Consider the following 24,413-nt stretch of genomic DNA (forward strand, 5'->3'; position numbering starts at 1 on the left):
AATATCTCCAATATCTGTGATACAAAATTCAAAAAGATATATCCATCAATCGATATTTTTTGATATTTTATCAATTTTTCGATTTTTTCGTGTTTTAACTGATACTTCATCGATATTTTTGGATATTTTATTAATATTTCACTGATTTTTCAATTTTTATATTATTAAATAAATAAATTATAATTATTTTATTTTTATATTTGATTTAATTTATTACCAAAAATATAAAAACATAATTTTGTCTTTTTTATATAATCTATATATTTATTAAATATAATAAATATAAATATTAAAAAAATTATACATATATTATTATTTATTTGATATTATTGAATACATTTAAATTAAAATGGATTATAATTTTAATATTAAATATATTTTAAAATTAGACATATTATCATAATAATATTGTAAAATAATTTATAATGTAATTTAATAATAAATGTATATTTATAAAATTTATATTTTTTATATTTTCATCCTTACCCATAAAACACCTGTCTTGTGGACTTTGGGTTTGCCTTACATACCTATCCTGGATCATTCATTTTAGCTATCATTTTCTCAATGAGTCATGATATCACATACCTAACAATTCTTTCTTTAACATTCTACTTCTATAACTTAAACCCATTACCTAGTTCCAATACCACTTGTTGTATGTGTCGGAAAAAACTTTGATATCACATGTTATATCAAAAAAAGCTCTAACATAGACAAAGATTTATTGCCAACATATTAATATAAGAATATAAAGATAATTTTTTCACAAAAAGGTATATGGGGTTTAACTTGATTTAACTAACTATTTTTATATCCATGGATGAGAGAAAATAATTTCACTATATCATAAAATAAAAAAATATATTATAAAGGACAAAAAATATCATATTTCCCTACTCCTTATCTACTCGGTGTCTCTCGCTTTTTTTCGTATTTCTATCTATCATATATAGTTTTTATAAACTCATCTTCAATTCATCATGTAAATTTGTTGCTTTAATATCTAAAAAATTTGTAAAGATATTTCCAATAACATTCCTTATTGTATAAAGAAATCTAATATTACAATATCATATCAATGTAACAAATATTCTATACATACTAACTAGTCGAATCACATTAAACCTCATGTACTTCTTTGTGTGATCTTACTAAAGCCAAGAAGAATGGAACATGTAAGAAAATTGTAGAAGAAATTTTGGTTAAAGGTGGAGTCGATAGTTATCTAATAAGAATGTGATATACAAAGCATATATTTCATTATCTATAATAAATGTGGTCTTTCCTAATTAATTATTGGATCTTGAATGGTGGAAATTACGAAGTGTTTGAATAGTCTAGTGCATGAGGGGGCCATAGTACAAAAGAGGACCATGGCTCGTGAGGAAACCATGACATGTGAAGAAGTTTTGGCATGAAGTGAAAATATGGACCCTCACTTCCATGGAATTCAATGCCGTGTTCCCAAATACTTTTTCTTCTCAAGAGTTGCAGAGACTTTCCCTAATACTTTTTTAGCTACAAACTTTTCTTCTGAAGAATATCTAATATTCTTAAAGATCTGTTGCAGAGAGTTCCCTTTATCAATCCCTTGTTACCTACAAGAAAAGAAAAAAATACATGGCCGGTTTTGTTGGAGAAGCCGTTTTGTCTGGGTTCATTCAGAAGTTGGTCGACATGGTCGCCTCGCCGGAGCTGTGGAAGTACGCACGTGAAGAGCAAGTGGATTCTGAACTGAACGAGTGGAAGAAAATATTGATGAAGATCTACGCAGTGCTCCATGACGCGGAGGACAAGCAGATGACAAACCCCCTGGTGAAGATGTGGCTACACGACCTCAGAGACTTGGCTTATGATGTAGAGGACATCTTGGACGAATCCGTCAGCCAAGCTTTGCGACGCAACTTGATCGTGGCTCAACCCCAACCGCCCACTGGTACTGTTCGGAGCATTTTCTCTTCTCTGTCTACTAGTCTCACTTTGAGTGCTGCTTGGTCCAATTTAAGTATGGGTTCCAAGATAGAGGAGATCACTGCCAGATTGCAAGATATTTCAGCCCAAAAAAAGCACCTGGATTTAAGAGATGTTTTTGCTGGTTGGTCTGGTAGAAAGAGACTACGGAGACTGCCATCCACTTCTTTGGTGATTGAATCTTGTATTTACGGCAGGGAAACAGAAAAGGCTGCCATACTTGCCATGCTGCTCAAGGATGATCCAAGTGATGATGAAGTTTGCGTGATCCCTATCGTCGGCATGGGAGGTATAGGCAAAACTGTTGAGAAAAAGTTGTTTGCTAGCTTTTGTCCTAGTCTTTTGGGAACTTGTTGTGTTCAACAAGTTAGTTTTTTATTTTCCTAGTCTGTAGGTGTTAGTTTTGGCACGATATGTTGTGCCTATTTTCTTGCTTTTATTTGTTATATATAAGCCTATGTAAAGGCAGTTCTTTTTGTTAAATAAGATAGACGATTAATATTTAGTCAGTTCTCCTTTTACTGCAGAACCTTGGTACTTCTTCTTCATGGAATCCCAAATATGTTTTGAAGTGTCTTTACAAAGAATGGTTTCCAAGATTGAGCGATCAATTGCTTGGAAAAGATAATTCTTTGCCTTGAGATCTTTCAACCGCTGCCCGTCTAGCTCCGTTCTTTGTGCTTGTGTCATTGTCGCACTATCTGTTGGTTCCGTAATTCCTTCAAAGACGACATGCCAATACTCCTTAGATCTTAGAAAGTTCTCCATTAACATGTTCCAATGATCATAATGACCATCAAAACGTGGAATGGCTGGCTGCACAAAAGTTTCAGAGGTCATTGTTCTCTTCTACTGCTGCTGCAAAAACAAGAGACTAGGTGAAATAAAAATGAAGTTGCTGTTGTACGACTCTATCTCACACACGAGCTTGAAGCTAAACAAAGATCACGGAGGAAAAAAGGTGGACAGCATAATCTATAAGCAAATTGTGGGTAGTTTGATGTATTTAACTGCAACAAGACCAGACATAATGCACTCAGTGAGTCTAATTAGCAGATATATGGAGAATCCAACAGAGTTGCATTTTTTAGCTGCCAAGAAAATCTGTCGTTACTTGCAAGGAACTAAAGATTTTGGGTTGTTTTACAAGAAGGGTAAAAGGTCAGATTTGATTGGGTTTACTGACAGCGATTATGCAGGAGATCAAGATAATAGGAGGAGCACTTCGGGTTATGTTTTTATGCTGGGCACAGGAGCTGTTTCGTGGTCATCTAAGAAGCAACCGATTGTCACTCTGTCCACCACTGAAGCTGAATTTGTTGCAGCAACAGTTTGTGCTTGTCAAGCTATCTGGCTAAGGAAAATTCTTGAAGAGCTCCATCTCAAGCAAGTGGGAGCTACTACAATTTTTTGTGACAACAGCTCAACCATCAAACTCTCCAAAAATCCCGTGCTACATGGAAGAAGCAAGCATATTGACGTGAAGTATTATTTTTTAAGAGATCTCAGCAATGATGGAGTTATTGATCTTGTCTACTGCAGAAGTGAAAACCAAGTTGCTGATATTTTTACTAAACCCCTTAAATTGGCTGTCTTCTTGGAGCTGAGGAAGTTACTTGGAGTTTCCACTCTAGAATATTCAATTTGAGGGAGAATTCTGCGTATTTTGTTTAAGGGAGAGTTTGTTGAGAAAAAGTTGTTTGCTAGCTTTTGTCCTAGTCTTTTGGGAACTTGTTGTGTTCAACAAGTTAGTTTTTTATTTTCCTAATCTGTAGGTGTTAGTTTTGGCACGATATGTAGTGCCTATTTTCTTGCTTTTATTTGTTATATATAAGCCTATATAAAGGCAGTTCTTTTTGTTGAATAAGATAGACGATTAATATTTAGTCAGTTTTTGAATACCATGGTTCTCGCAAAAATTTACAAATTCTTGTGAGGTGTATTCTCCACCACGATCACTGCGGAAAATCTTAATAGGTTTGCCTGCTTTTTTTTCGACCAACATCTTAAAGCTTTTGATGAAAAAGCTTCAGATTTCTCCTGCAAAAAATAAACCCAAGTTTTCCAACTATAATCATCAATGAACGTTATAAAGTAACGTTTACCACCATTGGATGTTGGATTAATGGGTCCGCATATATCAGAGTGAACTAGCTCCAACACCTTATTCGCTCTCCGTGATTTTCCTTTAGGAAATTGATATTGATGTTGTTTACTAACAACACATTCTTCACAAATTTGAGAAGGAATCTGAATTGGTGGAAGTCCAGTCACCATGTTCTTCTGTTGTAGCGTCTTTAGACCACCAAAATTCAGATGTCTGTAGCGAAAATGCCACAACCATCCCTCATCCATCAATTTCGCAGAGAAACAATTCTGAGTAGTGTTGTCTAGATACAACGGGAACATCCGATTTGTAGTCATGTTGACTTGAGCAATTAAGCCTAATTTCTCATCTTGGATGCGACAAACTCCATCTTTAATAAAAATCTCGTATCCCTTCTCTTGAAGCTGACCAACACTAAGCAAGTTGGTTTATAGACGATTAATATTTAGTCAGTTCTCCTTTTACTTGTTTCAGTAGAAACATTATTATTTCTTTTCTTTATCTGTAACAAAAACTACTCTTGCTCAACTTGCGTTTAATGACGATAAAGTGAAGGATCATTTTGATTTGCGAGCTTGGGTCTGTGTTTCCGATGATTTTGATGTTTTGAGGGTGACCAAAACTATTCTGCAATCACTTTCTCCACATACACGTTATGCCAACAATCTTAATTTGCTTCAGATTGAGCTCAGGGAGAAACTTTACCGGAAGAAATTTCTTCTTATCTTGGACGTAGTGTTTTTAAAGGCATTGGTGGGGCGCGCCTCAAGGCGAGGCGCAGCGAAAACGCGTTGAGGCATTAAAAATAAAGCGAAACACCTGAAAGGCGTACGCTTTTCTGGTGAGGCGTGATTGAGGCGCGCTTTGATCGCGCCTTTCACGCTTTTCCGATGAGGCGTACGCTTCGTCGGATCCGATGTGGCAATGAACAGAGATTTAAAAAAAAACCCTAAGTAATCCCTAAAACCCCAATCCTGACTGAAAACAAACCCAAAACGAAACCCTACCTCTTCCAATCAAGCGGCGACGGAGTGCTCACCCTCGGCGGCGACCAATCGTAGCGATCTTCTCTGGCGACAATCCCTCTCATCTCCAGGTATGTTGCGAACTCCCTCTTCCATGCTTTCTCCCTCTTCGTTTCTCTCTCTGCAGTCCACACGGGCGTCGGCTCTTCATCCAAATTTTTTTTTTTTTTTATCAAATCAGATGTGCTGTATGTATATCTATTTAAGTTTTAAACCCTCTTTTCTCTCTCTCACAGCATTTAAATTCTCTCACTCACAGCCCACACTTCCGGTCCACGATTTTCTCTCTCTCCCAGTAGGTTTTTCATCTTTTTTTTTTTTTTTTTAATTATCAAATCAGATGTGCCTTTTGTTAATAAGATTTTTTTTGAAGTTTTTTATATGTTTGCTTCAATAAACAAATATAATTAAAGTTATATAAAAGATAATTATTTGTGAATTTTGAATTTTTTATTTCTGATTTAATTTTAATTCTCACCTCAATTTTCTTTATTTCATTATTAAATTCCAATTAAAATTTATGTGTATAATTTTTAAACTCCTTTAAAAAAAATTGGTTTTTTTTTTAATTTAAACCAATTAAATTTTGTATTTCATTTTTAAATTCATTTCAATTATGCTTTGTTATTATTTTTTAGTCAATTATATTGTTATATGGAAATTTGAATATTATTATTGTTGATTTTTTTTTAGAATGAGTTCCTCCGATTCGAAAAATTCAAGAAAAGATTTTGTGTGGAAGTATGTGATTGAAGTTTCTGGAGAGCAATATTTAAGATGTAAATTTTGCAATCAAAGATGTACGGGAGGGGTGAATAGATTAAAGCATCACTTAGCCGGAACTCATCATGGTATGAAACCATGCAGCAAAGTTAGTGAAGATGCTAGATTGGAATGCAAAGAAGCATTGGCCAATTTTAAGGATCAAAAAACAAAGAGAAATGAATTGTTCCAAGAAATTGGTATAGGTCCAACTTCAATGCATGAGAGTGCCTTGTCTAAAACAATAGGGACATTAGGGAGTGGGAGTGGGAGTGGGAGTGGGAGTGTAAGTGGGAGTGGGGAACCTATTCCTAGGGGACCCATGGATAAATTTACTACTTCACAACCTAGACAAAGTATTTTGAATTCAAAGTGGAAGCAAGAAGAAAGGAAGGAAGTGTGTAGAAAAATTGGTAGATTTATCTATTCAAAAGGTCTCCCATTCAACACTGTGAATGATCCTTATTGGTTTCCTATGATAGATGTTGTTGCAAACTTTGGGCCCGGGTTTAAGCCTCCATCTATGCACGAATTGAGGACATGGATTCTTAAAGAAGAGGTGAATGACCTAAGTATCATTATAGAAGATCACAAAAAAGCTTGGAAACAATATGGATGTTCAATTATGTCAGATGGTTGGACAGATGGAAAAAGTAGGTGTCTTATCAATTTTTTGGTGAATAGTCCTGCTAGCACTTGGTTTATGAAATCAATTGATGCTTCTGATACAATAAAAAATGGGGAAAATATGTTCAAATATCTTGATGAGATGGTTGAAGAAATTGGAGAGGAGAATATTGTGCAAGTCATCACTAATAATGCCTCTAATTATGTGAATGCTGGAATGAGGCTTATGGAAAAAAGGAGTAGATTGTGGTGGACTCCTTGTGCTGCTCATTGCATTGATTTGATGTTGGAGGATATTGGAAAGCTAAATGTTCATGCTACTACACTTTCTCGAGCTAGGCAAGTTGTGAAGTTTATATATGGGCATACTTGGATTCTTAGCTTGATGAGAACATTTACAAAAAATCATGCACTTATTCGTCCAGCAATTACACGGTTTGCTACTGCATTTCTTACTCTCCAAAGTCTTTATAAGCAAAAGCAAGCTCTTATAGCAATGTTCTCCTCAGAAAAATGGTGTTCAAGCACATGGGCTAAAAAGGTAGAAGGTGTGAAAACTCGAAGTACAGTGTTGTTTGATCCAAATTTTTGGCCTCATGTTGCTTTTTGCATAAAGACCACTGTTCCATTAGTTAGTGTCTTGAGAGAGGTTGATTCAGAGGAAAGACCAGCCATGGGTTATATTTATGAGTTGATGGATTCAGCTAAGGAGAAGATTGCATTTAATTGTCGGGGCATGGAGAGAAAATATGGCCCAATTTGGAGAAAAATTGATGCAAGATGGACTCCGCAACTTCATCGACCTTTACATGCAGCAGGCTATTATCTTAATCCTCAATTGCGGTATGGAGATAAGTTCTCTAATGTTGATGAGGTGAGGAAGGGATTATTTGAATGCATGGATAGGATGTTGGATTATCAAGAACATTCAGTTGGACTCATATGACCAAGCAATGGGTGAATTTGGGAGTCGTATTGCAATTAATTCTCGAACATTAAGAAGTCCTACAAGTTGGTGGATGCGTTTTGGGGGTTCAACACCGGAGTTGCAAAAGTTTGCTATTCGAGTCCTTAGCCTTACTTGTAGTGCTTCGGGATGTGAAAGAAATTGGAGCACATTTGAATCGATAATACTTCTATTTTTGTAAATTTTTATACATATATTTCTATTTCAATGTTAGAGAACTTTATTTCATTTTAACACATAAAATTGTTTCTTTTATTATTTGTAGATCCATACAAAAAAAAAGAAATAGACTTGAACATCAAAGGTTGAATGCTCTAGTGTATGTAAGGTACAACACTAGATTGAGAGAGCGAAGTCTACAAAGGAAACAAAATGTTGATCCAATCTTGGTAGAGGAGATTGATTCTGATGATGAATGGATTGCGGAGAAAGAAGATCCCCTCCTCCCCCTTGATCTTTGTTGGCTTCAAGATAATGAATTATTCAATGTTGATGCCATTAGAGTTGTGTCATCCAACTCCCAAGAGACGCAAGCATCATCGGATCATATGGTTTCTTCACATTCCTACAAAAGGAAACATAATGAAGTACCAAGTAAGTACTCAAAAATTGAAATCATAAATTTGATTAAATTTAATAAAAAAAACTTTTAATATTTACACATAATTAATACTTTATGTTAGGTACAAGTGGAGGCAAAGGCAAAGAGAAGGAATTGAATTTGACACCAATTGATGAAGATGAAGATTTAGATGAAATGGGGATACATGATAGTGGACATTTTCCTACTATTGATACATTGGACGAGGATGATGATGACCTTGGAGAGGAGGATTTAAGTTGAAACAATTTACTCTAGTTGTTATTTCATGACTTAGTTATGGATTTTTTGTAAAAGTTTAGAACTATTATTATGGTTGACTCTATTTTTTATTTCATGACTTAGTTTTGGCTTTTTGTTAAAGTTTGAAACTATTAGTATAGTTGAATCTATAATCTATTTTATGAATTTGTTATGGTTTTTTGTGAAAGTAGAGAACTAGTATGTTTTTTTTTATGATTCTAATGAATTGTTTTCATATTTTTATTTATGCTATTTTATTTTATATATTTTAAAATATTAATTAATTATATAATGTAAGGCTCAAAAAGCTTACGCCTCAACGCCTCGAGGCTTATGCCTCGCCTCACGAACACAAAAACGCCTCGCCTTACGCTTTCGCTATTAAAAACTTTGCTTGGACGACGTTTGGAATGAGAATTTTGATGAATGGGATATTTTGTGCATGCCGATGAGAGCTGGAGCATCAGGTAGTAAGCTTATTGTCACAACCCGTTATAAAGGGGTTGTATCTGTCACTGGAACTTGTTCAGCTTATCCCCTTCAGGAGTTATCATATGATGATTGTCTATCTTTATTCACCCGACAAGCATTGGGGGCAAGAAACTTGGATGCTTATCCACACCTGAAAGAAGTTGGAGAGGAGATAGTCAAAAGGTGCAAAGGCCCTTGGTGGCATGTTGCGCAACCAACTAAATCGCAGAGCATGGGAAGATATATTAACAAGCAAGATATGGGATTTTCCGGAGGAGAAAAGTCGTATTCTTCCCGCTCTCAAGTTAAGTTACCATCATCTTCCTTCTCATTTGAAGCGGTGTTTTGCTTATTGCTCGATATTTCCAAAAGACTACGAATTCGACAAAGATGAATTAATCCTATTATGGATGGCAGAAGGTTTTCTGCAACAAACAAAGGAAGAGAACCAGCCTGAGAAGTTAGGTTGTGAGTACTTTGATGATTTATTCTCAAGGTCATTTTTTCAACAGTCAACTCAAAATTCATCCCAATTTTTGATGCATGATCTTATTAACGATCTAGCTCAATCTATTTCCGGAGACATATGCTTTAATTTGAATGATGAGTTAGAGAACAATAAGCAATCCATGGCTGTTTCAGAGAAGGCTCGTCATTTGTCATTCAATCGTCAACGTTACGAGATGATGAGAAAATTCGAAGCGTTTCGTAAAGCTAAGTGTTTGCGGACGTTGGCTGCTTTGCCACTCACTACATTTTCTACATATTTCATTTCAAGTAAGGTGCTAGATGACCTTTTAAAAGAAATGAAATGTTTGCGGGTATTGTCATTAAGCGGTTATTTCATAAGTGAGATGTTACCAAATTCCATAGGCGGTTTGAAACATCTGCGCTATTTGAATTTATCTGATTCTTTGATGAATAGGTTACCCGATTCAGTGGGTCATCTTTATAATTTGCAAACACTAATATTATGCAATTGCTATAGACTTGTTGAGTTGCCTATGGGAATTGGAGGCCTCATCAACCTTCGACATGTTGATATTTCTGGTGCAGTTCAACTACAGGAGATGCCCCCTCAAATGGGAAACTTAACCAATTTGCAAACATTATCCGACTTTATTGTGGGCAAAGGTAGCAGGTCGGGTGTCAAAGAATTAAAGAATTTGCTGGGTCTCCAAGGAAAGCTTTCTATTTCAGGGTTGCATAATGTGGTAGATATTCAAGATGCAAGGAGTGTTAATTTACAGAAGAATCAGAACATCAAAGAGTTAACACTGAAATGGAGCAGCGATTTTGGTGAATCAAGAAATAAAATGAATGAGACGCTTGTTTTAGAGTGGCTACAACCTCATAGAAATCTGGAAAAGCTCACCATTGCGTTCTATGGTGGACCAAACTTTCCAAGTTGGATAAAGGATCCCTCATTCCCATTAATGACACACTTGGTTCTCAAGAATTGCAAGACATGCACGTCGTTACCATCTCTCGGCCAATTATCCTTACTCAAAAACTTGCATATCGAAGGGATGAGTGAAGTTAGAACCATAGATGAGGAGTTTTATGGAGGGATTGTCCAGCCTTTTCCATCCTTGGAGTTACTGAAGTTTAAAAATATGCCAACATGGGAAGATTGGTTTTTTCCAGATGCAGATGAAGAAGTTGAACCGTTTCCATTCCTTCGAGAACTTACAATAAGGAGATGCTCAAAGCTTGGTATACAATTGCCTGATTGCCTACCTTCTCTGGTTAAACTTGATATCTTTGGGTGTCCAAATTTGAAAGTTCCCTTTTCAGGATTTGCATCTCTTTGTGAATTAAGTTTAGAAGAATGTAAAGGGTTGGTGTTCAGAAGTGGGGTTGATAATTGTCTAGAAACATTAGCTATTGGACGGTGTCACTGGCTTGTAACATTGGAGGAGCAAATGCTACCTTGCAAACTTAAAATTTTGAAAATACAAGACTGTGCTAACCTGGAGAAGCTGCCAAACGGATTGCGAAGTCTCATATCTCTCCAAGAGTTGAAATTAGAGAGGTGCCCCAAACTGGTTTCATTTCCAGAGGCCGCTTTGTCACCCTTGCTCAGATCTGTGGTGCTCCAGAACTGCCCATCTCTCATATGCTTTCCAAATGGTGAGCTACCCGCCACCACACTCAAGCATCTGAGGGTTGAAGATTGTGAAAATTTGGAGTCTCTACCAGAGGAAATGATGCACCACAAGTCCTCTTCCACTGTAGGCAAAAACACTTGTTGCCTTGAAAAATTGTGGATAAAGAATTGTTCCTCTCTCAAGTTCTTTCCAGCAGGGGAGTTACCCTCCACCCTTGAGCTCCTTTGTATTTGGGGATGCGCAAACTTGGAGTCAATATCAGAGAAAATGTCATCCAATGGCACAGCTCTTGAATATTTAGACATAAGGGGCTATCCAAATCTGAAAATCCTACCAGAATGCCTTACAAGCCTCAAGGAGCTCCACATAGAAGATTGTGGAGGTCTGGAGTGTTTTCCAAAAAGAGGATTGTCAACCCCCAACCTCAGGCACTTTCGTATTTGGAGATGTGTGAATCTCAGGTCCCTTCCACAGCAAATGAAAAACCTCACATCTGTTCACACTCTCGGCATACGGGGTTGTCCAGGAGTGGAATCCTTTCCAGAAGGGGGTTTGCCCCCCAATCTAACATCACTTTACGTTGGATGGTGTCAGAATCTGAAAACACCCATATCTGAATGGGGACTCCTTACCCTCACCTGTTTTTCTGAATTGACCATATGTAGTATGCTTCCAAATATGGTTTCTTTTTCGGATGAAGAGTGTCTTCTTCCTCCATCTCTGACCTATCTTTACATCAGTGACCTGAAATCTTTAACCTCCCTGGCTCTCCAAAATCTGGTGTCTCTAACTGAACTAGGTATTGATTGTTGCCGCAAGCTCAGTTCCTTGGAGTTGCCTGCAACACTTGGAAGACTTGAAATCACTGGTTGTCCTATTATAAAAGAAATCTGCTTAAAGAAGGGAGGATACTGGCCCAACTTCGCCCACATCCCCTGCATTCAAATAGATGACTCATACATCCATTGAAAGATAGCAGACTCAGATTGAAATACATTTTTCTCTTGTCAAGAAGTATAGATCCATTCATCTTTATGCTTACTTTAGTCAATCAGGTACAACCCACTTCTGCTTTTCTAGCCTTTGTTTACTTTCCAATATTTAAACCAGTTGTCTTGGATTTATTCCAAATTTTTTACACAAATAAAAGTTCTGTAGAGAAGATGAAAGTAAGTAGTAAACCTATAATTCAGATGATGAAACCGATGATAGCATTTAAGTTTAGTATTACTTTTCGAAATGGTTCTTACTTTGTAAATATTTACTTTGTCATTTTATTTTGTCCTTGAAACTATTTCAAGAGATCCAATCATTCTGAAATTTTATGTAATTATTTCTCTTCATAATGCTGGTGAAGTTATAACCAATTTCTGTTCTTGCCTTGTAGATTCAGAGGGATACTGCTTGGTAGAGATGTGGCAGGAAGCACAGGGTGAAGATAACAGAAGATCTTTGACAGAAGTTACTCACTGGGGTGGGTTCTTCTCTCATTTATGTCTCTTCAACTGTGTCCTTTTTATTTTTATAATTGTTGGTAGAGTTGTATAGTGATTTGAAAAATGCTTTGCAATGATCATTTATAAATATTTACATTGTCATGTCACTAAGTCTTTGATGGTATTTCAAGAAATTGTTTATTGTTGCTCACTTCAAATTTCTATCCAAACATCACTCATTCAACCACAGAGTGCCATTATGAACTGAAGCTATGTATAAACTATCTTGAAGAGCTCATTTTGATTGGTAATGTTTGTGTAGTTCTTGCTAATTCTTTTCCTGCTAATGTGACTGCCAATTTTCATTCTAAATTCATGGGGTTCTGGCTTGACAAGGATGTTGCAGAGGTAAACAGGTATGTCTCCCTGTTCAGAATATGTGGCTTCCCATTTCATTGGCCCCATATTGGTTTGGCCTTCAGAAAATAAATGAAATTTCTTCTCAACATGTAGGATGAAAAAAATATGGTGAATTTCTATGACTGGTGCAATTGATTTTTAATTTCTCACAAGATTTTTCATTGATGTTTCAATTAGAGGTGGACATCGACTGTAGTTATGGCTTGGCATTCTCTCTTTGCTTTTCATGCTGCTGTTAATCCTCTGTTTCACACAAACAGTCATTTTTCTAGATGAAGTAACGTTGACATTCTGTTGTTTTTGCAGCGTGATTAACCTTAATTTTACACATATACAGTTCCATCCACAGATCCATGAATTGTCCTGCAGGTTTATTTGTGCAAGGTTATACTACTTTTGTTTTGAGTTCAATCCAGTCTTAAGAAGATTGGAGAGGGCATTAAACAAACATTCTGGCTGACTCTGGATGTATACTATAGTATCTTAAGAAAGGTGCCTACATATTTATCGACCACCTAATCTCTGGTCCTTGGGCTGCCTGCAATACTTAGAAGGCTTAGCACAGGTTGTCCTATTCTAAAAGAAATGTGCTTATAAGAGAACTACATTGCCCACATCCCCTTTATTGATATAAATATTAGATATATCCATTTACTGTCCCAGCCATATCCTCTCCTTGCTTTCAATCAGGCACGGGCTTTCATATATCACAAATATTAGCAATTTTCTTTGAACTCTACTTTCCCCACTCAAAATAACAAAAGCAGAGACCACTCTTCCTTATTTTAAACTGGGTATGTCTGCTCATTCATAATTTAAATTGGATATGTTTTTGCCATGATGTAGGTTTTGACAAAGGAAAGGGCTGCCTGCAACACTCCCAATGCTTGAAATCAGGAAATTTCATATTCGAAAAACTGATGGTAAGAGGATGTGGGGAGATTGCATCTTTTGTAAGAGAGCAGGTTTGGTTTAGAATGCCTCAGTGGTCTTGAAAGTCTGGAGATCTGGTAGTGGCATGGACTTGTACCCTTTGGACTTTGGAGCAGCAGGGCTGCTTGGCAATCTTAAATATTTGAAATTGGAAGACTGGGCTAACCAGAAGAAGCAGAAGACTGCAGTTTAGCCTCCAACCTTACATCACTTTATATGGGACATCATGTGAATCTGAAGCTGCCATTATCTGAGTAGGGCCTCCACAGGCTCACTTCTCTTTCATCATTTGTACATTTCTGGTGTATGTCCAGCTCTGGCTTCTCTATCAGATGATGACTATCTTTTTCCCACAACTGAGCAATTTTTATGTTCGTAAACTGGATTCCATCGCATCTGTGCTTTCAAAAACCTGCATTCTCTTGAAACTATATCCATCTATAGGTGTCTTAAGCTCTGGTCCAAAGGGTTGACTGAAAAACTTTCGAGGCATGACCTCAATACTACGTGATTATCTGCTTTCTTCAGGACCATTTTGAGTAAGCATGATAAGTTAGTGCTTCATTTTTTCTTTTAATTTCTTCTTTCAGGTAAGAAGAGAAGAATGATGAAGTAATTCAATGCCAACATTGAAGTGTCAAGCATGAATATGTTACTTTTCAGTTATATATTGATTCTTTTTTTTCTTTTTCTTTTTTCAATTTTCTTATCTCAAGTAAATTTTCTTTCTGCACCAAATCCTAAGGCAATATAATCTTGAGCTTACTTTTTAAGATTGATATTCGACTTGCTCTTTGAGCCATAATTTGCCAAAGAGTGTTGTGATAACGTTAAATCTTGAGTCATCTTAGGTGTAATAGAATGCATAGGCCAAACACAATCGAATTAATCCTTGAGTCATTATTTCTTGAATAGTAGAAAAATAATTGTGCTTACTTCTCGGGGTCAATAGTTCTAGCTTGGGTCATTATATCTTGAGGAGTGACATTGTTGCAAATTTGAGACAATCACAAAGCTAATACCAAACTTTGAGCATATGAAATTCCTAGGGCAATTCCAAGTCAACACAATCTTAGGTTTACTCCTTGAGCCACTATTTCCAAAATGTGCTATAGTTACAAATCTACATAATAATAAGGCTCACCTCCCAAATCTCAATCCAAAAATCCCTAGCCAACTTCTTGAACCATCATTTCTTGAGGCTCATCTAATTCATTTTCTCTTTTCTTGACTTGTTCTTCAACTTGTTTGGGTAAGAAATGAAAGACTCTTAGCCATTTTGATTTGATTGTATTGTCTTATAATGAAAGTGGGGTGATCAAATGATCACATTGGTAATGGTCAATAAAGTCATGGGAATGGTTACGATTAACATTTACATTGTTGTTCGTCATGATCTCAATTGTTCCACTTTGGTTATGAAGTGTTGCCTTGTTATGAAAGAGGTTTTCAAATTGGCTACATACTCTTATACCATTTGTTATGCTCAAACTCAATGTAACCATTTTATCTAACAATCGATTAATTGCTTAAGAGATCAAGGTAAACCCATTTATGTTATTCATAGAACATTAAATCAGTCATAAGCTAATACATTCTTAGGGTTAACACCAAAATTTTGAGTGGATAAAATCTTGAGATTACTTCTTAAACCAAAACCAAGCCTCAAGCCAACACAATTTTAGGTTAATCACTTTCAAATTCAATACTAAATCCGAAGCGTACCAAATCCCTATAACCAAGATACTTCTTCGATCATAAAAAATCCTAAGGACCGTCCTTGATTTATCATTTCCAAGGAGCAATATGATTTCAAACCTTACAAGTAAATAATCGTTGATGACATATCTTTCTTCTTTTTTTTTTTTCATTATCTAGCAATGAACATGAATTAATGACTTGCTACATGAGTTGTGTGGATTAGGGATCCCTTGTTTGCATAACGGTGAATGAAAGTATGACCTAAGAGATAAAAAATCATGAAGCTAAAAAATTTGTGCGCCCTAAAGGAGAAGTACCGAAGATTTGGATTGGAATTTCTTTGACCCTTATTTTTATGCTAGTAAATTACAAAATAATCAATCAAATGATAGTGTGATTTCTTTTTCCTAAATAACAAGTTATTTAGGGTTTCTATGCATAAATTATTACATATTGTCTTCTATTAGATACTAAATTTTCTATATTATAAACTAAATTAGAAATGGTCATAAAAAACTGAAAATTCTTTATATACATCGGGTTAGAGTTCTCTCATGTTTTTAGATATACAAGTCTATGGTCCCTCAACTTTTGCTATTTTTATTTCATACCATAGCACCACAAAAAAGTCTACAAATTCATACGTAGACAAAACAAAGTTAAAGTAAAAGTGGACCAATCTTATCTCCTTGTCCAAAATCAAAATCAAAATTTTATTCTCATGAAACTAATTTTATTAAAAATTTTATTTATTTTTTACATAATATTTTAATTCATCTTTATTTGTGTTTCTATTATGATTCTTATTCTTCAATATTACTATTTCAAATATAAGGTAAAAATCTTCCTTTACTAAAAGATGTATTTCAAATATGTCACATCATAAAAAAAATTTGTAGTTAAGATGATAGTACTACAAATGGGTTGTTATTGATTTATATTAAAGTACTAGAGCTATTGCATAATTCTATAAAATTTCAAATTATTAGAGCACAAAATAATTTTTGTGTACATAGCTTCTTACAAAGAAGGAACCATGAAAATATTGGGAAGGGAATGGGGGTATGTTATTGGAAATTGCCTAGAATGTAGCTCTGCTTCAAATATTATTTGCATAAATATAAATACATAATTATTATTATTTTATATATTTATTCAAAATTATATAAAAAAAGTTGTTGAACATTTATGTCCCCTTCCCTTTATCTTTCTATGACTTTTCTGCGGTGTATATTAATTCATATTTCATCTCAATCACCAATTAATACTTGATATTAACATGACAGATAAACCCTTAATCAATGAGATAGGTTGAGACATTTTTAAACCCTTAATCAATCTCAAAACAATGGTATATATATGTCTGAATAGAGATCGAAGACTTAGGATCCAATTATAGAAGCTCTATTTATATTCACTTTACCTATCATAGAGTCAATGTCATAATTCATGGCTATTAATAACAATCAATAGTAAAAAACTAAATTAATAGAAATCCAAAATTAATTAAAGATTATGAGCCCGATTTTTAGATCCATTTAAAAAAATCTAACAAATAGTTCTAATGGATAATTATTTATTTATATTAAAGAACTAGAATTATTGCTTAATTATATAAAACTTCAAATTATTAGAGCATAAAATAATCTTCTAAACACTTGGGAAGAAAAATACGTATATAAATAACATGATTAGCATAATTAGGTGGAGTTGATTTTTGTGCACATAACTTCTTACAAAGAAGGAACCCTAAAAATAAATGGGTGTACATCATTTACTTTATGTGATAGGAAATTGCCTAGAATGTAGCACTTCTTCAAATATTATTTGTATAAATAAAAATATATATATATATATTATAATTTTATATATTTATTAAAATCCCTTCAAAATTGTATACAAAAGTTGTTGACATTTGTGTCCCCTTCCCCTTTTCTTCCTATGACTTTTCAGTGGTGCACTCAATGAGCAATTAATGCTTGATATTAACATGTTAAGTGTAGAAACCGTGTGGACCTCCCACTAATTGAACCAAGGAATCCAACTTGTTTCTTTTTTTTCTTTGATGAAAATATTTCCAAGTTTCACAGCGAGGCTGATTATTGAACACCAAAGTTTATCTGTGGTATAGATGATGTAACATCATAGATATACAATTTTATATATTATAAAAATTAAAATTAATTATATGAAGTGGAAATTATATGTAAATAATTAAAAATCTTAAACTATTTTATATTATAGAAAAAGTGGATTTTTATTTACTAATTAAAATAAGTGAACGTAAAACTGATTTATAGAAGTTCGAGGTTTTATCTATATTTTTAAAAAAAAAATTAATGAATTAAAACCCAATTTTTTCAATAAAACTCTCAAATATTATGAGATGAGGATAAACATAAAAAGCCTATATTGAGTAGGTTATAATTATATTTTTATAATTTATAGAAAATAGTAAAATATATCATTTTATTATTTGGTATTTTCCGATAAAACTTAAGGTATATTCCCATCATGTAAAAAGCTGTCAATGACCTAGATATCGTCTTATGGTCTTCTCTAGTGGGCATTAGTTAACATTTCACCTCATGAATATGAACGCAGAAAAGCAGCCCACGTGTGGCATTTTCAAGATACCAACCCTGTGGACCAACCTAGAATTACGGAATTAGTCCAAGGACATCGCTAAAGGTCTCGCATTTGGTTTTGTTTTTTTTTTTGTGACTGGAACACACGGTCACTTTCCATCGTTCAGACCGTCTGCACCCTCACTTCCATGGAATTCAATGCCGTATTCCCAAATACTTTTCTTCTCAAGAGTTGCAGAGACTTCCCCTAATCCTTTTTTAGCTACAAACTTTTCTTCTGAAGAATATCTAATATTCTTAAAGATCTGTTGCAGAGAGTTCCCTTAATCAATCCCTTGTTACCTACAAGAAAAGAAAAAAAAAACATGGCTGGTTTTGTTGGAGAAGCCGTTTTGTCTGGGTTCATTCAGAAGTTGGTCGACATGGTCGCCTCGCCGGAGCTGTGGAAGTACGCACGTGAAGAGCAAGTGGATTCTGAACTGAACGAGTGGAAGAAAATATTGATGAAGATCTACGCAGTGCTCCATGACGCGGAGGACAAGCAGATGACAAACCCCCTGGTGAAGATGTGGCTACACGACCTCAGAGACTTGGCTTATGATCTGGAGGACATCTTGGACGACTTCGCCACCCAAGCTTTGCGACGCAACTTGATCGTGGCTCAACCCCAACCGCCCACTGGTACCGTTCGGAGCATTTTATCTTATGTGTCTACTAGTCTCACTTTGAGTGCTGCTTGGTCCAATTTAAGTATGGGTTCCAAGATAGAGGAGATCACTGCCAGATTGCAAGATATTTCAGCCCAAAAAAAGCACCTGGATTTAAGAGATGTTTCTGCTGGTTGGTCTGGTAGAAAGAGACTACGGAGACTGCCATCCACTTCTTTGGTGATTGAATCTCGTATTTATGGCAGGGAGACAGATAAAGCTGCCATACTTGCCATGCTGCTCAAGGACGATCCAAGTGATGATGAAGTCTGCGTGATCCCTATCGTCGGCATGGGAGGTATAGGCAAAACTACTCTTGCTCAACTTGCGTTTAATGACGATAAAGTGAAGGATCATTTTGATTTGCGAGCTTGGGTCTGTGTTTCCGATGATTTTGATGTTTTGAGGGTGACCAAAACTATTCTGCAATCACTTTCTCCACATACACGTTATGCCAACAATCTTAATTTGCTTCAGATTGAGCTCAGGGAGAAACTTTACCGGAAGAAATTTCTTCTTATCTTGGACGACGTTTGGAATGAGAATTTTGATGAATGGGATATTTTGTGCATGCCGATGAGAGCCGGAGCGTCAGGTAGTAAGCTTATTGTCACAACCCGTAATAAAGGGGTTGTATCTGTTACCGGAACTTGTTCAGCTTATCCCCTTCAGGAGTTATCATATGATGATTGTCTATCTTTATTCACCCGACAAGCATTAGGGGCAAGAAACTTTGATGCTTATCCACACCTGAAAGAAGTTGGAGAGGAGATAGTCAGAAGGTGCAAAGGCTTGCCTTTGGCAGCAAAGGCGCTTGGTGGCATGTTGCGCAATCAACTAAATCGCAGAGCATGGGAAGATATATTAACAAGCAAGATATGGGATCTCCCGGAGGAGAAAAGTCATATTCTTCCGGCTCTCAAGCTAAGCTACCATCATCTTCCTTCTCATTTGAAGCGGTGTTTTGCTTATTGCTCGATATTTCCAAAAGACTATGAATTCCACAAAGATGAATTAATCCTATTATGGATGGCAGAAGGTTTTCTGCAACAAACAAAGGGAGACAACCAGCCTGAGAAGTTAGGTTGTGAGTACTTTGATGATTTATTCTCAAGGTCATTTTTTCAACAGTCAACTCAAAATTCATCCCAATTTTTAATGCATGATCTTATTAACGATCTAGCTCAATCTATTTCCGGAGACATATGCTATAATTTTGATGATGAGTTAGAGAATAATAAGCAATCCACGGCTGTTTCAGAGAAGGCTCGTCATTTGTCATTCAATCGTCAACGTTACGAGATGATGAGAAAATTCGAAGCGTTTCATAAGGCTAAGTGTTTGCGGACGTTAGTTGCTTTGCCACTCACTACATTTTCTACATATTTCATTTCAAGTAAGGTGCTAGATGACCTTTTAAAAGAAATGAAATGTTTGCGGGTATTGTCATTAAGCGGTTATTTCATAAGTGAGATGTTACCAAATTCCATAGGCGGTTTGAAACATCTGCGCTATTTGAATTTATCTGATTCTTTGATGAATAGGTTACCCGATTCAGTGGGTCATCTTTATAATTTGCAAACACTGATATTACGCAATTGCTATAGACTTGTTGAGTTGCCTATGGGAATTGGAGGCCTCATCAACCTTCGACATGTTGATATTTCTGGTGCAGTTCAACTACAGGAGATGCCCCCTCAAATGGGAAACTTAACCAATTTGCAAACATTATCCGACTTTATTGTGGGCAAAGGTAGCAGGTCGGGTGTCAAAGAATTAAAGAATTTGCTGGGTCTCCAAGGAAAGCTTTCTATTTCAGGGTTGCATAATGTGGTAGATATTCAAGATGCAAGGAGTGTTAATTTACAGAAGAAGCAGAACATCAAAGAGTTAACACTGAAATGGAGCAGTGATTTTGGTGAATCAAGAAATAAAATGAATGAGAGGCTTGTTTTAGAGTGGCTACAACCTCATAGAAATCTGGAAAAGCTCACCATTGCATTCTATGGTGGACCAAACTTTCCAAGTTGGATAAAGAATCCCTCATTCCCTTTAATGACACACTTGGTTCTCAAGAATTGCAAGATATGCACATCGTTACCGGCTCTCGGCCAATTATCCTTACTCAAAAACTTGCATATCGAAGGGATGAGTGAAGTTAGAACCATAGATGAGGACTTTTATGGAGGGATTGTCAAGTCTTTTCCATCCTTGGAGTTTCTGAAGTTTGAAAATATGCCAACATGGAAAGATTGGTTTTTTCCAGATGCAGATGAACAAGTGGGACCATTTCCATTCCTTCGAGAACTTACAATAAGGAGATGCTCAAAGCTAGGTATACAGTTGCCTGATTGCCTACCTTCTCTGGTTAAACTTGATATCTTTGGGTGTCCAAATTTGAAAGTTCCCTTTTCAGGATTTGCATCTCTTGGTGAATTAAGTTTAGAAGAATGTGAAGGGGTGGTGTTCAGAAGTGGGGTTGGTAGTTGTCTTGAAACATTAGCTATTGGACGGTGTCACTGGCTTGTAACGTTGGAGGAGCAAATGCTACCTTGCAAACTTAAAATTTTGAAAATACAAGACTGTGCTAACCTGGAGGAGCTGCCAAACGGATTGCAAAGTCTCATATCTCTCCAAGAGTTGAAATTAGAGAGGTGCCCCAAACTGATTTCATTTCCAGAGGCCGCTTTGTCACCCTTGCTCAGATCTCTGGTGCTGCAGAACTGCCCATCTCTCATATGCTTTCCAAATGGTGAGCTGCCCACCACGCTCAAGCATATGAGGGTTGAAGATTGTGAAAATTTGGAGTCTCTACCAGAGGGAATGATGCACCACAAGTCCTCTTCCACTGTAAGCAAAAACACTTGTTGCCTTGAAAAATTGTGGATAAAGAATTGTGCCTCTCTCAAGTTCTTTCCGACAGGAGAGTTACCCTCCACCCTTGAGCTCCTTTGTATTTGGGGATGCGCAAACTTGGAGTCAATATCAGAGAAAATGTTACCCAATGGCACAGCTCTTGAATATTTAGACATAAGGGGCTATCCAAATCTGAAAATCCTACCAGAATGCCTTACAAGCCTCAAGGAGCTCCACATAGACGATTGTGGAGGTCAGGAGTGTTTTCCAAAAAGAGGGTTGTCAACCCCCAACCTCATGCACCTTCGTATTTGGAGATGTGTGAATCTCAGGTCCCTTCCACAGCAAATGAAAAACCTCACATCTGTTCACACTCTCAGCATATGGGGTTGTCCAGGAGTGGAATCCTTTCCAGAAGGGGGTTTGCCCCCCAATCTAACATCACTTTACGTTGGATTGTGTCAGAATCTGAAAACACCCATATCTGAATGGGGACTCCTTACCCTCACCTCTCTTTCTGAATTGTCCATTTGTGGAGTGTTTCCCAATATGGCTTCTTTTTCGGATGAAGAGTGTCTGCTTCCTCCATCTCTGACCTATCTTTTCATCAGTGAACTGGAATCTTTAACCTCCCTGGCTCTCCAAAATCCGATGTCTCTTACTGAACTAGGTATTGAGTGTTGCTGCAAGCTCAGTTCCTTGGAGTTGCCTGCAACACTTGGAAGACTTGAAATCACTGGTTGTCCTATTATAAAAGAAAGCTGCTTAAAGGAGAAGGGAGGATACTGGCCCAACTTCTCCCACATCCCCTGCATTCAAATAGATGGCTCATACATCCATTGAAAGATAGCAGACTCAGATTGAAATACATTTTTCTCTTGTCATGTCACTAAGTCTTTGATGGTATTTCAAGAAATTGTTCATTGTTGCTCACTTCAAATTTCTATCCAAACATCACTCATTCAACCACAGAGTGCCATTATGAACTGAAGCTATGTATAAACTATCTTGAACGAGCTCATTTTGATTGATAATGTTAGTGTAGTTCTTGCTAATTCTTTTCTTTCTAATGTGACTGCCAATTTTCATTCTAAATTCATGGGGTTCTGGCTTGACAAGGATGTTGCAGAGGTAAACAGGTATGTCTCCCTTAGAGTTCTGGTTTCCCTAGTGTAGAGATGAAAGCAAACTAATAGGTATGTCTCCCTGTTCAGAATATGTGGCTTCCCATTTCATTGGCCCCATATTGGTTTGGCCTTCAGAAAATAAATGAAATTTCTTCTCAACATGTAGGATGAAAAAAAGATGGTGAATTTCTATGACTGGTGCAATTGATTTTTAATTTCTCACAAGATTTTTCATTGATGTTTCATTTAGAGGTGGATATCGACTGTAGTTATGGCTTGGCATTCTCTCTTTGCTTTTCATGCTGCTCTTAATCCTCTGTTTCACACAAACAGAGTCATTTTTCTAGATGAAGTAACGTTGGCATTCTGTTGTTTTTGCAGTGTGATTAACCCTAATTTTACACATATACAGTCCCATCCACAGATCCATGAATTGTACTACAGGTTTATTTGTGCAAGGTTATACTGCTTTTGTTTTGAGTTCAAGCCAGTCTTAAGAAGATTGGAAAGGGCATTAAACAAACCTTCTGGCTGACTCTGGATGTATACTGTAGTATCTTAAGAAAGGTGCCTACATATTTATTGATCACCTAATCTCTGGTCCTTGGGCTGCCTGCAATACTTAAAAGGCTTAGCACAGGTTGTCCTATTCTAAAAGAAATGTGCTTATAAGAGAACTACATTGCCCACATCCCCTTTATTGATATAGATATTAGATATATCCATTTACTGTCCCAGCCATATCCTCTCCTTGCTTCCAATCAGGCACGGGCTTTCATATCATAAATATTAGCAATTTTCTTCAAACTCTACTTTCCCTACTCAAAATAACAAAAGCAGAGACCACTCTTACTTATTTTAAATTGGGTATGTTTTGCCATGATGTAGGTTTTGACAAAGGAAAGGGCTGCCTGCAACACTCCCAATGCTTGAATCAGGAAATTTCATATTCTAAAAACTGATGGTAAGAGGACGTGGGGAGATTGCATCTTTTGTAGGAGAGCAGGTTTGGATTAGAATGCCTCAGTGGTCTTGTAAGTCTGGAGATCTGGTAGTGGAATGGACTTGTACCCTTTGGACTTTGGAGCAGCAGGGCGGCTTGGCAATCTTAAATATTTGCAATTGGAAGACTGGGCTAACCAGAAAAAGCAGAAGACTGCAGTTTAGCCTCCAACCTTACATCACTTTATATGGGAGATCATGTGAATCTGAAGCTACCATTATCTGAGTAGGGCCTCCACAGGCTCACTTCTCTTTCATCATTTGTACATTTCTGGTGTATGTCCAGCTCTGGCTTCTCTATCGGATGATGACTATCTTTTTCCCACAACTCTGAGCAAATTTTTTATTCGTAAACTGGATTCCATCGCATCTGTGGCTTTCAAAAACCTGCGTTCTCTTGAAACTATATCCATCTATAGGTGTCCTAAGCTCTGGTCCAAAGGGTTGACTGAAAAACTTTCGAGGCATGACCTCAATACTACGTGATTACCTGCTTTCTTCAAGACCATTTTGAGTAAGCATGATAAGTTAGTGCTTCATTTTTTCTTTTAATTTCTTCTTTCAGGTAAGAAGAGAAGAATGATGAAGTAATTCAATGCCAACATTGAAGTGTATGTCAAGCATGAATATGTTACTTTTCAGTTATATATTGATTCTTTTTTCTTTTTTTTCAATTTTCTTATCTCAAGTAAATTTTCTTTCTGCACCAAATCCTAAGGCAATACAATCTTGAGCTTACTTTTTAAGATTGATAT

General features: G+C 36.3%; 7 protein-coding genes and 1 long non-coding RNA gene across 11 annotated transcripts in view; all 8 read left to right on the forward strand.

Moving 5' to 3' along the window:
* Window positions 1–24,413, forward strand: part of LOC100266976 (putative disease resistance RPP13-like protein 1) — a 135,757-nt gene that overhangs the window by 91,784 nt on the left and 19,560 nt on the right. The gene's annotated exons all lie outside the window — the stretch shown is intronic.
* On the forward strand, window positions 1,477–3,860 carry LOC132254961 (putative disease resistance RPP13-like protein 1). The gene is made up of 2 exons (XM_059742132.1): window positions 1,477–2,263; window positions 2,502–3,860. The coding sequence occupies exons 1-2, from the start codon at window positions 1,624–1,626 to the stop codon at window positions 2,600–2,602; spliced, it is 741 nt and encodes a 246-aa protein (XP_059598115.1). The 5' UTR covers window positions 1,477–1,623; the 3' UTR covers window positions 2,603–3,860.
* Window positions 4,869–7,441, forward strand: LOC104881282 (uncharacterized). Its single transcript, XM_010660885.2, has 2 exons — window positions 4,869–5,177; window positions 5,800–7,441. Exon 2 carries the CDS (start codon window positions 5,801–5,803, stop codon window positions 7,439–7,441), a length of 1,641 nt encoding a protein of 546 aa, XP_010659187.2. The 5' UTR covers window positions 4,869–5,177; window position 5,800.
* LOC132254962 (uncharacterized) lies at window positions 7,426–8,478 on the forward strand. The gene is made up of 2 exons (XR_009467433.1): window positions 7,426–8,056; window positions 8,146–8,478. It is a non-coding gene; the product is annotated as an uncharacterized LOC132254962 (long non-coding RNA).
* LOC109123683 (putative disease resistance protein At3g14460) lies at window positions 8,755–14,150 on the forward strand. The gene is made up of 7 exons (XM_019224093.1): window positions 8,755–8,960; window positions 9,703–11,687; window positions 12,276–12,362; window positions 12,647–12,740; window positions 13,082–13,113; window positions 13,591–13,667; window positions 13,992–14,150. Exons 1-7 carry the CDS (start codon window positions 8,755–8,757, stop codon window positions 14,148–14,150), a joined length of 2,640 nt encoding a protein of 879 aa, XP_019079638.1.
* Window positions 9,226–14,306, forward strand: LOC100244656 (putative disease resistance protein At3g14460). Of its 2 annotated transcripts, none has more exons than XM_010660848.3 (3): window positions 9,226–11,943; window positions 12,276–12,362; window positions 13,591–14,306. In XM_010660848.3, exon 1 carries the CDS (start codon window positions 9,317–9,319, stop codon window positions 11,855–11,857), a length of 2,541 nt encoding a protein of 846 aa, XP_010659150.3. In that variant the 5' UTR covers window positions 9,226–9,316; the 3' UTR covers window positions 11,858–11,943; window positions 12,276–12,362; window positions 13,591–14,306. The 2 variants fall into 2 exon arrangements, with proteins under 2 accessions (XP_010659150.3, XP_010659152.3); XM_010660850.3 differs by having other exon boundaries at window positions 12,282–12,362.
* Window positions 18,099–24,369, forward strand: LOC132254949 (putative disease resistance RPP13-like protein 1). 3 transcript variants are annotated; one of them, XM_059742074.1, is made up of 2 exons: window positions 18,099–21,008; window positions 21,090–24,369. In XM_059742074.1, the coding sequence occupies exons 1-2, from the start codon at window positions 18,332–18,334 to the stop codon at window positions 22,370–22,372; spliced, it is 3,960 nt and encodes a 1,319-aa protein (XP_059598057.1). In that variant the 5' UTR covers window positions 18,099–18,331; the 3' UTR covers window positions 22,373–24,369. The 3 variants fall into 3 exon arrangements, 1 of the variants encoding a protein (XP_059598057.1); XR_009467420.1 differs by having other exon boundaries at window positions 18,100–22,668; window positions 22,726–24,369; XR_009467421.1 differs by having other exon boundaries at window positions 18,100–22,668; window positions 23,545–24,369.
* LOC100852683 (putative disease resistance RPP13-like protein 1) lies at window positions 18,332–22,372 on the forward strand. The gene is made up of 2 exons (XM_059741990.1): window positions 18,332–20,022; window positions 20,218–22,372. The coding sequence occupies exons 1-2, from the start codon at window positions 18,332–18,334 to the stop codon at window positions 22,370–22,372; spliced, it is 3,846 nt and encodes a 1,281-aa protein (XP_059597973.1).

The sequence above is a fragment of the Vitis vinifera genome, chromosome 13, assembly GCF_030704535.1.
Source record: "Vitis vinifera cultivar Pinot Noir 40024 chromosome 13, ASM3070453v1".
In the NCBI taxonomy this organism is placed as follows: domain Eukaryota; kingdom Viridiplantae; phylum Streptophyta; class Magnoliopsida; order Vitales; family Vitaceae; genus Vitis; species Vitis vinifera.

What these genes read in the sequence shown, in the direction of transcription:
- LOC132254961 (XM_059742132.1), top strand. Translation starts at nt 1,624, where the DNA reads ATGGCCGGTTTTGTTGGAGAAGCCGTTTTGTCTGGGTTCATTCAGAAG. An exon ending in CCCTATCGTCGGCATGGGAG is followed by an intron (nt 2,264 to 2,501) that starts GTATAGGCAAAA and finishes CTTTTACTGCAG; the next exon opens with AACCTTGGTACTTCTTCTTC.
- LOC104881282 (XM_010660885.2), top strand. Translation starts at nt 5,801, where the DNA reads ATGAGTTCCTCCGATTCGAAAAATTCAAGAAAAGATTTTGTGTGGAAG.
- LOC109123683 (XM_019224093.1), top strand. Translation starts at nt 8,755, where the DNA reads ATGAGAGCTGGAGCATCAGGTAGTAAGCTTATTGTCACAACCCGTTAT. An exon ending in GGTGTCTCTAACTGAACTAG is followed by an intron (nt 11,688 to 12,275) that starts GTATTGATTGTT and finishes CTTGCCTTGTAG; the next exon opens with ATTCAGAGGGATACTGCTTG. An exon ending in GATGTTGCAGAGGTAAACAG is followed by an intron (nt 12,741 to 13,081) that starts GTATGTCTCCCT and finishes ACACATATACAG; the next exon opens with TTCCATCCACAGATCCATGA.
- LOC100244656 (XM_010660848.3), top strand. Translation starts at nt 9,317, where the DNA reads ATGCATGATCTTATTAACGATCTAGCTCAATCTATTTCCGGAGACATA.
- LOC100852683 (XM_059741990.1), top strand. Translation starts at nt 18,332, where the DNA reads ATGGCTGGTTTTGTTGGAGAAGCCGTTTTGTCTGGGTTCATTCAGAAG. An exon ending in AAGGCTAAGTGTTTGCGGAC is followed by an intron (nt 20,023 to 20,217) that starts GTTAGTTGCTTT and finishes TTTGATGAATAG; the next exon opens with GTTACCCGATTCAGTGGGTC.
- LOC132254949 (XM_059742074.1), top strand. Translation starts at nt 18,332, where the DNA reads ATGGCTGGTTTTGTTGGAGAAGCCGTTTTGTCTGGGTTCATTCAGAAG. An exon ending in AAGGAGATGCTCAAAGCTAG is followed by an intron (nt 21,009 to 21,089) that starts GTATACAGTTGC and finishes TTCCCTTTTCAG; the next exon opens with GATTTGCATCTCTTGGTGAA.